Source organism: Saimiri boliviensis, chromosome 18 (assembly GCF_048565385.1).
Source record: "Saimiri boliviensis isolate mSaiBol1 chromosome 18, mSaiBol1.pri, whole genome shotgun sequence".
Lineage (NCBI taxonomy): Eukaryota > Metazoa > Chordata > Mammalia > Primates > Cebidae > Saimiri > Saimiri boliviensis.
Genome location: NC_133466.1, coordinates 28,717,167 through 28,734,080, shown reverse-complemented (window position 1 = coordinate 28,734,080; position 16,914 = coordinate 28,717,167). Strand labels below are relative to the sequence as shown.

Below are 16,914 nucleotides of genomic sequence, written 5' to 3'. Positions count from 1 at the left end.
AGGACTTTATCTTGTTGTAACTTGTTTAGGCTGAGTGTGGTTTCACAAAGCTGCAACTCAAATATTTCAGGCCTTCCTATGATCTAATGTTTTCCCACGGAAGGAAATTTTTCTCTTTGTGTGAGATAAATACCTATACACTCTCTCCTAAATCCTCTCTCAAAAGACATTGCTGGTATTGTGCAGTCATTGGTAAGGACAGTTCAACTTCTCTATTTATCTTTCCAATTTAATTCATTTCACAACGACTTAAAAAGTTATGTTTTATGACAATCACCATTTGGCCAAAATTCACCTCATAAACATTATTTCGGTTAATTTGAGCTTACTTTTAAAACTTAAATTAGAAGGAAAAAAGTAAGCTATCATCTAGTAGTTATATAAATTTACAGAAATAAACCATTCAGGAATGGGTATAATCAAGTTACCCTCTGGCATTGACTAGCTCCTCAGGGTCCAGAAATGTAGTTTTGTTACATTTATATTACACAAGTTATAATCCAATTCAATTTATGTAAGTTTACATGTGAATATATTATACTTAAATGAGTCTTTTTAATATTTTTCTCCAACTCTTTATAACCCTTACATGGAATCATATTGAAGGTATGCAGAAATCCTGTGATAGGATGACATGTCAGAAAATCAAAGAAAAAAGAATGAGCCTACTGTATTTTCTTTTGCGGCATCTGTATTTCTATGGTAAATTCCTCATAAAATTTTCTATAGTTCTAGTCATTTATACATGCCTCCCCAGCAAAGTAGTCCCCGCTGAGTTCACAGACTATTATGAGAATGAAAGCCCTTTTATCAATACCGTATGTAATTTCCTGGCCAAATCACAAAACCAGTAGACTGGATTTTATATAGCCACCCCTAATATCAAGACCATTCCTTATAATACTTAGATGCTCTTTGTCACAAAATCATGAATATTGGATGCAGAAAGGTTTGATGTGAGTGGGAAGATGGAGTAGAAGTTGAATAAAAGGGAAAATCTTTAAAAAAAAAATTACCTGTGAAAGTGGTGAATAAAAATCATAGAAGGGTGAGTTCCAGATGAATAGATTTTCTATGTGGTATTTTTTGTTTAAAGACTGAGTGCTTCTCTGCTTATTCTTGCACTGTAATTCCACCATTAACACATAGGGACTTTATTAGGGTTCTGATCTCCTTACTGATGAATTACATGTTAACCAAGTTTTACACAGACACACACACACAGACACACACACACACACACACACACACACACACAGAGAGAGAGAGAGAGAGAGAGAGAGAGAGAGATGAGATGAGATTTTGTAGTGTTCAGGCTCCTCTCAGCCACTGGTTGCAGTGCTGTCATGGCACACTGCCCATCTGCTTTCAAATGCTGGCTATGAAGTAGCCACACAGCATTGACGGTAATGTAAAATTGACAAAATAAAAACAATTAGAAGCCCTAGGAATTGGCCTCCATTACTTCTCACTGCCTATCTTAACTTGTTTTTGCTTCTGTTTTACTGAGATGCTGGCGCCATCCTGCTTCTATCACTCTCTTATATCAGGAGGAAAAAAAATGGCAATTTCTATCTGAGGACTAGGGAAAAGGAACCGACATATAATTATGCAGCAAGCAGAGAATCTCACTTGTACAACCTCCTCAGATCTAGCATTCTTATTATCCAGGAATATGGTAAATGGGACATACTTTGACAAGTCATTGTCTATGTTTCCCCTACTCCATGCAATACTTTATTCTCCTAGAGGGAAGACTCTTGACTCCCACAGAAAATATTACTCTTGAACTTATCTGGGGTTAGATAGCATGAGTTGTATAGGTTTCTGCATAGAAGTTGTCTATTAAAGATTAATTCACCCACCTTTAATTAAGCCCTAATATGAGTAATACAGTACATATAAAATGAACTAAAACACAAACATGGGCTTTGCTGTATACTGACAGATGGTAGAATTTCTCTTGGAAAGTTTTGTGAATTTGGTCTTGGTTTTGAAGATGCCATATTCACTCTAAAAACGAACTATTTGAACTTTTCAATGGAAAAATCCTTCTCTAGTGTTAAGTGGACAAGCATCGTCCTGAAGAATCTCTCTTTGTACTAACGCTTATTTCTATTCTGCCAAAATCTCTCTCATGTTCTGGCAATGAAGTACAAAATGAAAGAAGTATTTCAAGTGCACTTAAGCCACATTCATTGAAAGAGAATCTCCCTAGTCAGTGATGCAATACTCCCTAAATGGGCACTGTAATCGCATGACCTTTAAACTGGGATATAACACTCCTAATCTAAATCACATTCTCTCCTTGCCCCAACTCCTGTACTTATCCCCAGGGTCCTTTCAGTGTTATTGCTTTGCTGGCTTCTCCCTCTAGTTAGATTTCTAGATTTCTGATTATTTCCCTAAAGAATTAGTTTACATTTATATACCAAATCAAGCATTAGTTTTTCACTCCACTAATATTTTTTTGCTGCCTACATTTTTGTATGTCATTATATGTGGTTTCAGGGACAGAGAGGGGAGGTTCTGATGGTATTCCAATGTTGAGATTTCTAATTTCTTTATCATTTCCCTTTTAAATCACTAATAAAGATATTAAATCAGACCTCACTTAAAGCTGATCTCTAGACATCACCCACCAAATCGTTACATTTCTATCTCTGATTGCCTTCGGGTATTACTGCCTCTTAACAAGATATTTCACTTTCACAGAGTGAAAACAGGTTACAGGGAGCATCACAGAGACTTTAAAATGTTGTTTTTTTCTCATTTTCAGACTAAAACAAAGGCTTTTGAATGAGCATGAGTATATACAGAAGGACCAGACTAAGCTGCTATATGAAAAATAAGTTTAAAATGTAAAATGAAGAACAGAATGAGAATAATTTTTTAAACATTAAGGCATGGCTTAATTTATCATCTAAATATTAACAGCCTGCTTAATGTTGGAGTCATACGGAAAAACAGAATGGCAAAGCATCACCTTGGATTTCCTAGCTGCCACACACAGGCCACCAAAACCGAAAGCTTTTCTGTCTATGCACCTCAGATGGTTGACAAGTTTAAAAAACCTCGAGCAATTGTATTTGAACTGTGCCAGGTACATAAAGTAAGCAAAAGAAAAAAGGAGAGGTAATGAGGATTATAATAACATCATTTGTAATCCCTTATGCAGAAACAGCCTATAGATATAAGCATACAGGCATACATATATAAATAACAACTTCTGTGTAGATCGCAGACTGTCCCTTACATCCAAGTGCTTATGGGAAACTACCACCTGCCACCCTTAACACTTTCTCTTTAGATGGTTCTGTAAACTCTCAAGAGTATTGCAATTAGTTCCTTTATCAAACAAACAAAAACGCTATTTGGCTGTTGTAAAACAAATCTACCTAGATCACATTCAGAATATGATCACTAACATCACATTCTTAGTTTGATGTCATCATAAACACTGCTAAAATATAAGAATGACTAATTTTTTTCCGTGTTCATTTGGGATATTATTACCATTTCCATTTTATTTGACAGTAGCCACAATGAACAGTTTCATGAAAAACTAGCTTTTAAAAAAGACTACTGCAGGTATTGACATTTTAGCAATTTCTTTGTCAAAAGCTTTGACAATGTGTAAGATCTAATTTGCAAAATAGCCAAAGTAGTATGAAGACCTTTCTTGTGTGCCTTTTCCCTCCTTCAAAACAGAAGGTATTAATCACCGGATCTCAAAGGCAGCTGACTGATGCTATTCACCGAGTAAGGCATTCTCACTAATGTGGCCCCATGAATAACTCTCAAGGCTTTTATTATTGCTCTGAGTGGACTCTTAGCAGCACAGCCTCTCTTTAGCAACCCTCATCCCCTCAGGCTCCAAAAGGATTATAGATAATGGCTGAAAGAAAGCATCATTGGTAAAAACAAAAGTTTTTAAAGAGAAAAAAAAAAAAATGGGAGCGAAGTGGACATATTGGAGACAAGTCATGATTCATGGCCTGTACTGTGTTCTGCCTTTTTCTCTTACTCAATACACTCTTTAGTTTTACTGCTGGATAAGGACTAAACCAGTGCACTTCTCCTAGCAACCAATACCAGTTAGCAAAGAAGGCATGTCATCTGCTCAAAGAGAAAACGGAAGAATCTGGGGTCATACAAAGCAGACACATGTTCTTTTGCATTTGATCCCAAATTGATTATCAAAAAGGATTCAGTAAATGCTAAATAATTCTGTTTTATGTGAATGTTAACAATCTATAGAACTAAATATCAGCGTGTCCACTTGCTATATAGTTGAGTGTCAAATGCTAATCCTATCCACTTCATTCAAATGTTCAGTTTTTTACTTTTCCAAAGCACTCTTTCACCCTCTCCCCTTATAGTTCCTCAGATTGCCCCTCCCAGGTATAACCTTGCACCTCTTAGACCATTTCAAATGCAAAGATTACGCATAACCTCCTATAGAGGTCCATGTTTGGAAAGCTTAAAATTGAATCCTGATAGAGATAGACCAATACAAGCAATTGCCTGGTCATCTGATTTGCATGACATATTTAGCTGCTGCTTCAAAAGACTAAAACTGCTTTCTCAATTTTTCTTTCTCAAAAGAAATGTTGAATAAACTTGGAATTTAAATTTAATATGACGAGACACATTTACTGAGAGTCTCAAAAATCTGGAGAGTTTCAGAAGATCCAAATGATGAACATCACAGGTGCTAGTTTAACAGGAAAGTGCAATAAGAACACAGCCTAGAAAGGTTTCATAAAATTAAAGTTGTCTGTTGGATTGTGAGTAGAGGGCAGGCATCAAACAACTCAGGGAATTCATATCTTATTGCCATGTGTATAGGGAGGTGGGAAGCGAGGGGTAAGAGCTATATTTGCCCAAAATCTGTACCCACATGTTGTACACATTTTTCTGATTCTTTTTTCTTTCATTTTTTGTATTAAAAGTTGACATTATTCAGGCTTTCAAATCACAAAGGTGGGACTGAAACACTGAAAAACATACTTAGCTATGAAATGACTTACATGTTTCATGATAGCCAGTGAGGAATAACCCAGTTAAATCTGTTAGTGCTTCTTTCTGGTGAAGTTATTGAATAGCACCGGCCATGTTTTGGGCAGAAAAGGAGACCGCAAGCCTCAACTGAGTGACAACTTGATTTGTGAATGCAGGGCTTATGTACCATTGATGTTTTATTTGTTGTTTGTTTGTTTGTTTTTGAGACAGGGTCTTCCTCTGTCGTCCTGGCTGGAGTGCAGTGGTGTAATCACAGCTCACCGCAGCCTTGACCTTGCAGACACAAGCAATCTATCTACCTCAGCCTCCCAAGGAGCTGGACTAAGGGTGAGCACCACCATGCCCAAATAATGTTTTTTTCCTTTTTTGCAGAGACAGGGTTTCACCATGTTGCCCAGGCAGATCTCAAACTCATGGGCTCAGGAGAGCCACCCAGTCTCCCAAAGTACTGAGATTACAGGCATGAGCCACACTGTGTGGCCTGAAATACTTTTTCAGTATTAGCGTTTAACTCGTGAAATTATGTGAAAACAATTACAATGCAAAAAAAAAAAAATGGTTTGAGACCACCACATTAAATGTTCTAACTCTTCGTAGCCAATTTTGCATGGGAGGGAAGATGCCATGTACGGACCTATGCAACAATCCTGCATGATCTGTACATGTACCCCAGAACCTAAAGTATAATAAAAAATAATAATAAATAAATAAAACGTACTTCATTCTAAAAATAAAAATAAAAATAACATAAAAACAAACACTGATAATGTTGTACCTGGCATTTGTTTTAAAAAGGTTACATTTCTTCTACCCAGTTTCTACTTTAATTCATGACAGAGATAGGGGTAAGGTGCACTAAAACAATTGGAGTTTGGGTAATAGCTTGTTGTTGCTGGCATTCAAAGGTATTTAGAATACACAAGCTATTACATACTTAAGAAGAGGAAGGTGAAATGCCTTCTTAATTTAATGAAACAGTAATAAGCTTGGTTTTCAATAACTGTACTGTTATTTGGCAACACATTAAAATTTACTCTATAAGAGAGATATAAAACACAAGAGTGCCTATTGCTTGATTTATTCTAAATTTCCCTTAATTTAACCTTAAAAACTATATTCTATAATCATCAGATATATGTAAATAAGTTCAATCATATTTTAGCATTTGCTAGTATTTGGAAATACATGTATTGTAAAACTTTAAAGTATGACTCTAACCTTGACTTAAAAAAACTTATTAACTTTCCTTTATAAAGAATAACTCTTAACTCATTTTTTTTGAAAGTCAAAAGGTCTCCCTTTTTAAATCACACTTCTGAACATTTTAATTGGTTATGAGTGTTGCAGAGGTTTGGGGCAAATCCCTTAAATTCCAGTCTGTTTGCACCTGGGTGTTCCTTGTTTAAGCTTGAAAAGCCTTGTTAATGGGATAGTTGAGTTATATTCCATGTTCTCCAGCTCATTTCCAAAAGGCTGGGAACAAAACTCTAAGGAAAGAGATCTCACATCTATCTTTACAACAGAAATTAAAAAGTAGCTGTTAACCCCCTCTCCTGAGCTAAAACTTCCATGTTGCACATAGTTCTAATTACAGTGGCCATAAACTAAGCACATTGACCTAAGACTACTGTCTCCTTGCTATTAAATTTCTAAAATTTCATTTATTGGTAAGTATCACTGGTCATTAATGAAACTGTATGTGAATCATAAGAATAGCAAATTTTGCCTGTCACGCATAGCTGTAGCCATATCAGTGAACCCATACCAAAAAAACAGATATGCTACATGCATATTAGACAATAGACTGTTATTGTTCTTAAAGATGGATGTTTATGGTTTTGGATAATTCTTTCTGAGGCTAAATTTGTGTCAATGTGTGTGTGGAGATGGGGTCTCTGTCATCCAGGCTGGAGTGCAGTAGTGAGATCATGGCTCACTGCAGCCTCAACCTCCTAGGCTCCTGGCATTCTCTTATCTTGGCCTCCTAAGTATCTGAGACCACAGGTGGACACCACCATGCCTAGCTAATTTTTTTTTTCTTTTTTGTAGAGATAGGGTTTCACTATGTTGCCCACATTGGTCTCAAACACCTAGGCTCAAGCAATCCTCCAGCCTTAGCCTCCCAAAGTGTCGGGATTACAGGTGTGAGCCACTGTGCTGAGCCCAGGCTAAATTTTCTTCTTTAGAGGTTCTCAGATATAACAATAAACTTTAGAACATTGAACAGAAGTCCTTGGAGTAATAGAACCTAAGGCTGACGGAGAGCTTAGAAATTACACAGTCAAATTACGTCATTTTGGGTAAGATTCTAAGGCTATACAATCAACAATCTACTAGGAAAGCTAACAGTGCAGTCCAGAGCTTCTGATCACCAAAGGTATGTCACCTCCACAATGCTAATGATATAGTTTTATTCAGGCTATCCTTTCTGATATATGTAACTACTCATTACACAAATGTAATTAATGGATAATATTAAAAAGTTATTAGATTCAATGTCTTATACTAGATACTAAATACTAAAGGAAAGCTAAATGGGCTATCCAGAAAAAGAATTAGTGAGTGGATACCAAACGTTAAGTTTTACACAGGCCTTCTGTTCTAGAAGTGTTTATTCAGAATTCAGTAAGTTTGTCTTACATGAGATTTATCTCCATGGTATATTGTATCAAAGTACCAGGTAAAAATTATCCAGGAAGAAATGTAAATCAATCAACATGAACCAAAATGCAGGCTTATACAAGCATCTCCTTGCTAACAAATTGCCATTTGTATGATTCCTCTCTTGCTTACTCTTCATTCATAACACCATTCACTTGGGAATCACATGTGTTTTGTAATCAGCATATGATGCAATGGAAACACACATGTCATCGCACATTTGTTACAGTTGTGTAGGTGAGGCCACCGATAAGTGCCCTTCAGAAGCAACAAAAATTCTTAATCAGTTACCTGAAGACTCACAGTTGAAAAATCTTATTCAAATTGTCCTATCATGCACCCCAATTGTAGTCCATAATTAGTCTGATCGCAAAGTCCTCTTCCAGTTATTTTCCTTGTTCATTCTAGGCAGGGAATAATCTAATAAAAATATACTAATAATAATAAGTTACGCTTAAGTGGCACTGATGATAAAGTACTAGGCACTGTTCATGGCATTATATATCTTTATATACATCTTTATTATATATATATCTTTATATTTAAAAATATTTTGCTTATTTCTCATTATAACTGTATGAGATACACATTATTACCATGCCCATTTTACAGAGAAGGACACTGAAGCATAGAAAGATTAAATGACTTGTCCATACTCACTCAGTAGTGTTTGCTGACTGTCTCCCAATAACCATCTTATCCTCCCTCCAAGCAAACTGTGTTGCAATCAATCTAGACGTTTTGACTTTATCTTAGCCCCACTTTGTCATGCTCATGCCATTTTTCTGGTTACTTCTTTTCATGGAATTCAATTTCCAATCCTTTTCCCCACCCAAACCCCACTGTTCATTCCTCTCAGGTCCAGGTTGAGAGACCCATTTGGTGTTGACCCTTCCCAAATTATACCAGCTGGAAATCACCTATTCCTTCTCTAAGTTCCCAAGACTCAGAGAAGGAATACACCTTCAAACTTCCTATTTATGAGACACTACTTTTTGTTCTAGTGACTTGAACATTTGCTACCTTCCTTACTAAGCTGTGATTTCCTTGAAGGTATGAACATTTTCACAGGTCAGTATGTTCTTCACAGAGCCAAGCAAGTGGTATTGTCAATATGCATGTGTTGAATCAAATGAATAACCTAAACATATCCAAGCTAATTCTCTCATGTACTCTTCAGAAGATAGCTGGTCATTTTCAGTAACAAGAGCCTGGAATTCTTACTAAGGAGTTCCAGGGCTGAGAATCCAGAAACAGTCTCCCATAGGCAGAAGCATTGTACAGAGCTGAAGCATCCCTGGAGTCTAGTTTCTGCTCTACCACTAAGTACCACCGGATCTGGGACAAGGCACATAAAATCTCTAAGCTTCAGTTCTCCATGGACCCAACCAATAAGAGAGTTGTGCCGCATAGTTTCAGATATTTCTAATAGCTCCAAGATGCTATCATTCTATGATTTATACTTAGTATTCTGAGATCTCTGCTAAAAGTGGTAAGTTCAACTGAGGTACTATTTTGTAAAATTTTACAAGACAACTGAGGAAGACTTAGAAGACAGCAATCACTGAAAGAATTAGGAATCAGGACTATTGTGGATTTGAGAGATTATAATATAAAATTCTTTCACTTCAAAACATCATATCCAACTCAAAAGGCCCTTCAGCTCTTTTTTTCGTGATCAATTAAAAGAAAATATTTACCTCATACATTATTAGTGGGAATGTAAAGTAGCTCAGCTCCTTTGGAAAATAGTCTTGCAGTCCCTCAAAAGGTGAAACACAGACTAAACATATGACCCAGCATTTCTACCCCACATTAAATGAAGATGTATGTTCCCACAAAAGTTAGTACACGGATGTTCAAAGTAGCAATATCTATAATAGCCAAAAATGGAAACAATCTAAATTGTTCACCAACTAGTAAAACAAAGAATAAATGATACGGAATATTCCTGGGCAATTAAAAAGGAATGACGTACTGATACATGCTACGACATGGATGACCTTTGAAAACGTCATGCTAAAGGGAAGAAGCTAGTCACAGAATAGCATCATATATTGTATAACTGCATTTATATGAAATGTCCAGAAAAGACAAATCCATAGAGACAGAAGTGTAGTGCTGGTTTCTTGTGGTTGGTGGAGGGATGGTGGAACAGGGTACATAGTTTCTTTCTTGGATTTAAAAACATTTTAAAGTTAGATTGAAGTGATGGTTGTGCAATTCTATGAACAAGATGAATACAGGTTGTGAGAACAAGTGAAGAATGGTTCCTCACTGGGGGTCATGAAAAAGGCTGGGAATGGTGGAAGCCATTTACTGTGATGGGAATGACTAGAAAGAGGAGAAGATTCTGTCTTATGCTTGAGTTTTGTATATTCTTCTTGGACATGAAGCAAAGATGTCAAGTAGTCAGGTGAGTATGTGAAGCACTGTTGTGAGCACTGGAGATACGACAGCATATAGAACAGCTAGGGTATGTCCTTATGGCTCTTATATCCTTCCAGTGATTAGGGCAATATTGGAGAATTATCAATCCAAATATGTATTTAAAATTTATGGTATTAGATGAAAGATCCTAAGGATTGGCTGCAAATAGAGGAAAAAACACTGAGGGTTGAGGCCTCTGTTACTCCAACGCTGTTTTGAGTCAGGTATTTGGGGTAAGCATGCTACCCCAGGTGCCATATTATACTCTGTCATGGTATAACACACTGCTAAAACACTAATTGAGTTTATTGGTATTTATTTTTGAAAAGAGCTTATAATCATTTCTTTATCCTTTATATAATTTTTTTTTTAGAAAAAAGAAAAGCAATATCCATGCCAATGTATTGATTTAGGTTGATAGATCTAAATTTGGAGACACTGTAAGAAACATAGCAATACTTTTCATTAAAAATAAATCTGTATGTAATGGCACTCTATAAATCTCCATCGTTCACTTGAACTCAGATCTGAAGACTTTTACTTCTCTAAACTAGAAAATGATAGGATTCTTGTGAGGCAAGTTTGCATAAAGCTACATATAGTGTTGTGGGGAAAAAGTGAGACAGTCAAAACCCCAGCTGGATATAACTAAAGGTAAAATATTATTCACATTTTTCCTTTAAGTGCAGATTTTCTAAATTATTATTCAAGAAACACCCTCACCTACCTTCTTCACTCTTCAAATGCTTCTCTAATTCCTTTCATTAGGTTCAAAAAAGAAAAAAAGAGGAGGAGAATAAGAAGGAAAGGAAAGAGAATATGAATGAGAAGAAGAAAGAGAAGAAAAAAGCAGGAAAAGGAGAAATAGTAAATAAGATAATAGTCTTTTTTTCTAACACTATTCAAAAACCAAATTGCACATGGAATTAAATGCATCTCCTGTAGATTTCTGGAACTACTTCAGCAGATATTACAGGCACATACACATTACAGGCACATACACATCCCACATCATAAGCTCACTTCATTACTATATATGTATCCCAATTTATACAATGTGCTTACATATCTATATTTTTAATGTCAAAGATACTATTTTATACAAGCTGGTCAGGGATGAGATGGCCAGAACTGCTCTTTTTATAGAATCATGACCTTTTTAAATTTATTTTTTACAATATTCTTGTTTAATGTTCTAAGAAATTCTTTGGTTTATGGTCCACACGTTACGTAGCATCAAAGGTTATTCAAACAAAGCCAATTCAAACCTGATATTATTGCATAGTTTCAAGAACACATTTCATGTTACTTATATCCCATTTAAGTTCTGAAATAGACTACATATGGCTACAATAAGCCCATTACTGAAAAAAGGCACTTTAGCAACATGTATAAACCTATATGAAATTATACATCTGCACTAAGCACATACATTATCTTTATTATATTTATTATATTTATCTCCTCTAATATCATGTGTGCCATTTTCATTTAAGAATAAAGAATAAAGATGAGAAAACCATTCTCATTTTAAGACGCCTTTTCACAAGTATTGCAAAATTATCAGATTGACATAATGTGTAGGATACAGATGTAATTTAAAAGTCTTGGCCATGGTTCCTATCAATTCCCCATAAATAACTACAAAATGCTATTCTAATTCAAAAATAAAGAAAAGCTGGAAAACAGACTAACTTTAATATGTATTCTCCTACATAATCATACAGAAAAGCCTAGATGTGATTAATTAATCTGTATTAATAAGAAAACCATTATTTACATCCCAAATAGAAAAGTTTATCTACAGTTCTCAACTAACTTAATATTTGCTCTCTATAGATTGCTGCAGGGACACAGTACTGAAAAATTGTAAATAACATTAGCACATAGCTTCTATGAGGTGGCACAACTCTAACATTTTTCATATACTATAAAAATGCACATATAAATAACCCACCAAGCAAATATCAATGCAAATCTATGTATCATTTGTCACTGAATAAAATTAATATCTGTGACTAGCACAAGGATGGTCAGTATATCTTTGAAATGGTACAAGCTTCTCCACATTTGAAATTCATGTGAAGTATAAGCACACACCTCTCAGAAGAACAAGTAAATAGAAATCATAGAATCCTGGAAGAGTGGCAAAGCTTAGAGATCCTACAATCCATCCTCTTCACTATGTATGTGAACAGTCTCAAAGTGTGGAAACAGCCTAGAGGGCAGTGTTGTCCACATCCCAAATTTTCAACAGCCCCCTGGAGAAACTGTCATTCTGAAGTATCCAAAGGCAATCCAATGTCAAACGTATTATTTACATACTAATTTAGTAAAAGCGTCCAGGGTTTCCTTTGCTTTTGACACAACAGATGCTAAATACAAAACTAGTTTCACACACACCAAATTTTGCATTGTCTTTCCAGTCTCAACTCCTCAATTCTGGCGTTTTTCACTACACTACTATGAATTCTGCTGCATAATTGTGGCCCAGACACAAACTGACCCCTTATCCTATAATGTTAAATCAAAACAAGTGTTCTAGGTTGTCTTTGGGGGCAGGAGAAGGGTGGTGTGGGAGAGAAGGAAGGAAAGAAGGGAGAGAGTAATAAAAGAGAGAGAGAGAAAGGAAGGAGAAATGAAAGAAGGAAGGGAGGGAAGGCAGGCAGAAATGCTGTCTTGCTACTGCTGTTCCAGCAAGCTGGTTAATTGCATTTGTTTCTTATATCTCCAAACACCCTGTATATTAATTACATTCTGTAACACCAAGCTCTTCTGATTTCCTCTGTCACTTCCCCTGAGCAATGTAATTGTATTCCTCCTAGCAACGCACTGATTTAAAAATACATATATTAAAAAAAAACCCTTGGTGATAATTCTGTAGTCTAATGTATAGTTTATACATGCATTTCTGTTACTGAGATATGTAAATTCATGGTTTATGAGGTCATATTCTTTAAAAAGTTATACCAAAGTCTTCTTATCATGAAAATCAAACACAGCTGGGACAAATAGGTAGCCCTATTTTGTTATGGTGATGTACATGTATTTTAATGTACTGAATAAGAAATGCATGAAAATGGTTATAGATGTGGCTGTAGTATCATTCACAATAACTAAGCCCTAAACATCTACTAGACTGGGAAAAGAGAGAAGCAGTGCACACACATGCATCCTTCCCCTACTATCACTGGGGGGCAAAGATACTCATGTAGTCCATGATTTAAAACAGCCACTTGACAGTAGGTAAACTCATCTGTATTGCCTTCCTTTTTGAGTCCAATACATTGGGTTCTATGCAGCAGTAGCTGCCAGGAACAAAGTTAGCTACCACAGATGGGCAAAAATAAGCAGTGTCCCAAATAATGAATTCATCCACAATGCAAATGGTGGAGCAAAGTTTACATGGCAACAAGCTATTATGATGGCTCAGACAGTTGGACTAATACACTTTTTAGGTTCTTTACAAGTACCATAAGTAATTAAAAAACTAAAGTACTGAAATCCACATTTCCAGTCAGGAAAAAAATAATTACCTCGTCCTTCCCTTATACCAATTCTTTCCATGGATATAAAAATTAAAGTCTCTAGAAGGTTAATAGCCAATATTCTTTTACCTTTTTTCTTTTGAATACAAATCAAAAAGCATGTTAATGATTATTTCCACTCTTCACTCAAGGGAGCCACAAAAAAGGATTTTGCAATAGTCCCACAATAAATTGACATCCTGTGAAAACATCCAAGTAAACCAAATCTGAACAAAAGACAGGAGAATCAGAGGCAGAATGCTGTCGGCTTGACAGACTGACTCAACCTAGAAGGAGACACCTCCAGCACCTGTTTAAGACCCCCATTGTGTTTGCCCACTGGGGACTGAGCTAAGTGTTCCACTCCTGTGGCCAGACCATCGCTGATGCTTCCCCCTTCGTGGAGCCTCGCCCAGTCTCACTTTTGACAGTTTTCTCCCTAGGATCTAAATTCTTCATTCTGATTTAACGCTAGGAGAGCATTCATGGCACACAGGTGATACACATTGATCTCAGTCTCAAATTCCTAACCCATTGAACCTTCCTTAGAGTGTCTATTACCGTATTTCTTCACTTGAATGTCTAAGCCAAAGTTCAGACACAAGAGCAAACATCAAATAGAGAGCAGGCACAATAGTATTAGGCTCTTTCAGGAGATTCACTTTAATACTTATTTTTCTAACAAATCCAGGAGCCCATCACTTACTATCCAACTCTTTAATTAATTAAGTAAATTACAACAACAATCACAATAGGTGACTACTAAAATGTTCCACTTGCAGCAGTTTAGAAACAAAAGACTTAAATAAAACCTCTGCCCCCAAGGAGCCCGTGCCTGGCCAAAACGGACTTACAGACATACTGTCATTTTATTTATAACCCACCTCAAATTAAAAAAGAAATCGTTTGGGGGGTTGGGGGTGAGGGGTGCAAAAAAAAAAAAAAGATAAAAGCATTTTTAACTTACCATCAACCCGAACATATAAAAATCCACAGAGCAGTAGTTGTGTAAACATCAGCAGACTCATTTTGACATATTAAAAAGGATCCAGATTGTTTAAGAAACCAATCCCAGAGAGCAAAAGTACAAAAATAAGTATCAAAAAAAGAGGTAGGTCCAAAGTTTAGACTTTCCTAGATACTAATTAAAGTCAAGAAGAGCAAATCGCAAGATCAGACGGGGTTGGTGGAGAGGTCTTGAACGGGGCACGTTTAGATCCTTCCAAATTAACAGAGGGCACTTCAAAGGCTGCTGTATTTCCAACACTCTGACTTCCTAAGTTCCCACAAATTCAGCCCAGCCAGAGGTATTATTTAAGTGTGTCTAACTCTCTCTCCTTAGGCTCCCTTGCAATCCAAAGCCAAGTTCTTTCTTCAGAAGTCAAGATGATGAAGGGGGAGGAAAAGACCTAATTCCTAGAAAGTGTTCCACAAACTTGCCAGCGCTCTGCCGAAAAACCATTGGCCTGCCTACTGGTTTTCTTTCCCCCGGTTTCCTTCTCCGTAGCAGCTCCACGTCCGGAGTGATTTTTTTTTAAAATATATATATATATATATATATATATATATATATATATATATTTACTTAACTTCCATAATAAGGATGTGTCAAAGCAACACTTTGCAGGCGGGCAGACTTGGCGGGCCTCTCCTGTGCAGCCTCGTTGCCTCCCTCCACCTCTCTTGTTTCCAAAAGAGAGGAAAAGGGAAATCAGGACGATTCGGGTGGAGAATCCGAACTCCTACGTGGTGGGGCTGCGGGGAGGGACGGAGGGAGGGGCTGGGCTGAGGCTGAGGCTGCAGCCACCCCCGGGGGCGCCTCTGAGCGACTGTGCACCCGGCGGCGGCTGCGGGAGAGCGCAGAGCCGGGCGCGCGAGCCCAGCCCGGGAGCCGCGGAGAAAGGGAGCGCTGGGTCCAGCGCCAGGCGCGGTCAGCCGCTCGCCCGGGTCCCCCCGCCGGTCACCGCGCTCCGGCCGCCGCCGCTGCTCGGGCAGCCCGGCAGCAGAGCGTCCGCCTCCTCCAGCAGCTGCCGCGGGTGGAAGGACTTAGAGGAGGGAAGGCGAGGAGGCGGGAGGGGAGGGAGGAACGAAAGCGGCTTGGAGTCTGCCCCGGGGAGGGGCGGGGGCGGCGAGGGGGTGCGCCGAGCCCTCCACCTCCAGACTCCGGCACCGCCCGCGCAGGGGAGCGGGGAGGGGATCCCAGAGAGCGGAGAGTCCCAGCGGGACGGAGAGGAGCAAATTCGGAGAGCCCCGCCGGCTGCCCAGCGCCGAGGCCACCGGTCAACTCTGTCCCCTCCCCGCGCCTCCCGGGGCCCCCTCCTTCCCGCCTCGGGAGGGGTGAGGTGGGCTCCAGCCTCCTGCTCCTCGCCGCGTCCCGTTTAATGGGCAGGTAATTTTCTCGGTGAGTGATTTCATGGAAGCCCTTCCTAATTATTTATCCCTCCGTCTGCCGGAGCCGCACGCGTTTTCTTGAAAAAGATCACCCTCCAGGACCCAGGGCGCAGCCTCATTACCCGTTAAAATCACACAAACACTCACTCTTCACCTTTTAACCAAATGAGAAGCCGAGTAGGGGGGAAGAAAAGGAAAGGAAGCAAAATATCAGCACCTTTTGGACCGGAAAGCCTGTGTGTGGATGCTTTCTATATGGTTAAAAAGCACAAGGGGTGGGTGGGGGGAGGAAGGGTGCAGAAATCTCTAACCTCTAGCGACTCATTTTAGTCAAGATCTATGGCCCCCTGCGGCATCCCCGAGAGGAGGAGGGAAAGGAAGGGGTGGCATCCCCTCTTATGTTTCTCAGTTGCCTTTGACCCTTCAAAGATGAGTTTGACGGGCGATCGCGCCCTGAGAGGGAGTTCCGAAGGAGATGCTAAGGATGGGGGAGCGGGGATCACAAGAGTTTGGGGGCGAGGGATCCCCGAAGTCTTTACCCTCCGGAGATCAGCACCTCCAGAAGGAATTTCGGAACACATAAGCTCTGGTTGTGGAAAGCCGAAAACCCAGCTGAGCTCATGGAAGCTCAAAAAGAAGCCGAATTTCAGCCCCAAGACGACAAAACCCTGAAAATTAAGGCCAAGACTACCAAGTGATGCCATTCAGGACCGGGGATGATTAGGGAAGGCCAGGTGAGATCAAAGGGATGCCAGTGTCTGCGGTGCCCCGGTGTGGCCGGTGTGGCCGGGCCCACGTGTGATCACAGGCTTGCTGGTAGCTGTTTGATGCTTGTTCAGATGATTAGAAGGCGGCTTATAGGAACTCACGCAGGTCCCTG

The 16,914-nt window shown here is 38.7% G+C and overlaps 1 protein-coding gene across 17 annotated transcripts in view; it reads right to left on the bottom strand.

The window, feature by feature from the left end:
- Positions 1-16,914, bottom strand: part of ROBO2 (roundabout guidance receptor 2) — a 1,294,416-nt gene that overhangs the window by 572,563 nt on the left and 704,939 nt on the right. For 4 of the 17 annotated variants that reach the window (XM_003934313.4, XM_039480476.2, XM_074389497.1 and 1 more), the window contains exon 1: positions 14,611-15,417. The exons of 10 other annotated variants lie outside the window; for them this stretch is intronic. In XM_003934313.4, coding sequence (XP_003934362.1) covers positions 14,611-14,671 — 61 coding nt within the window. In that variant the 5' untranslated portion in view covers positions 14,672-15,417. Of the gene's footprint in view, positions 1-14,610; positions 15,418-16,914 lie in introns of those variants that run through there. 3 more of the 17 variants (XM_010344877.3, XM_074389499.1, XM_074389500.1) reach the window with 1 other exon arrangement.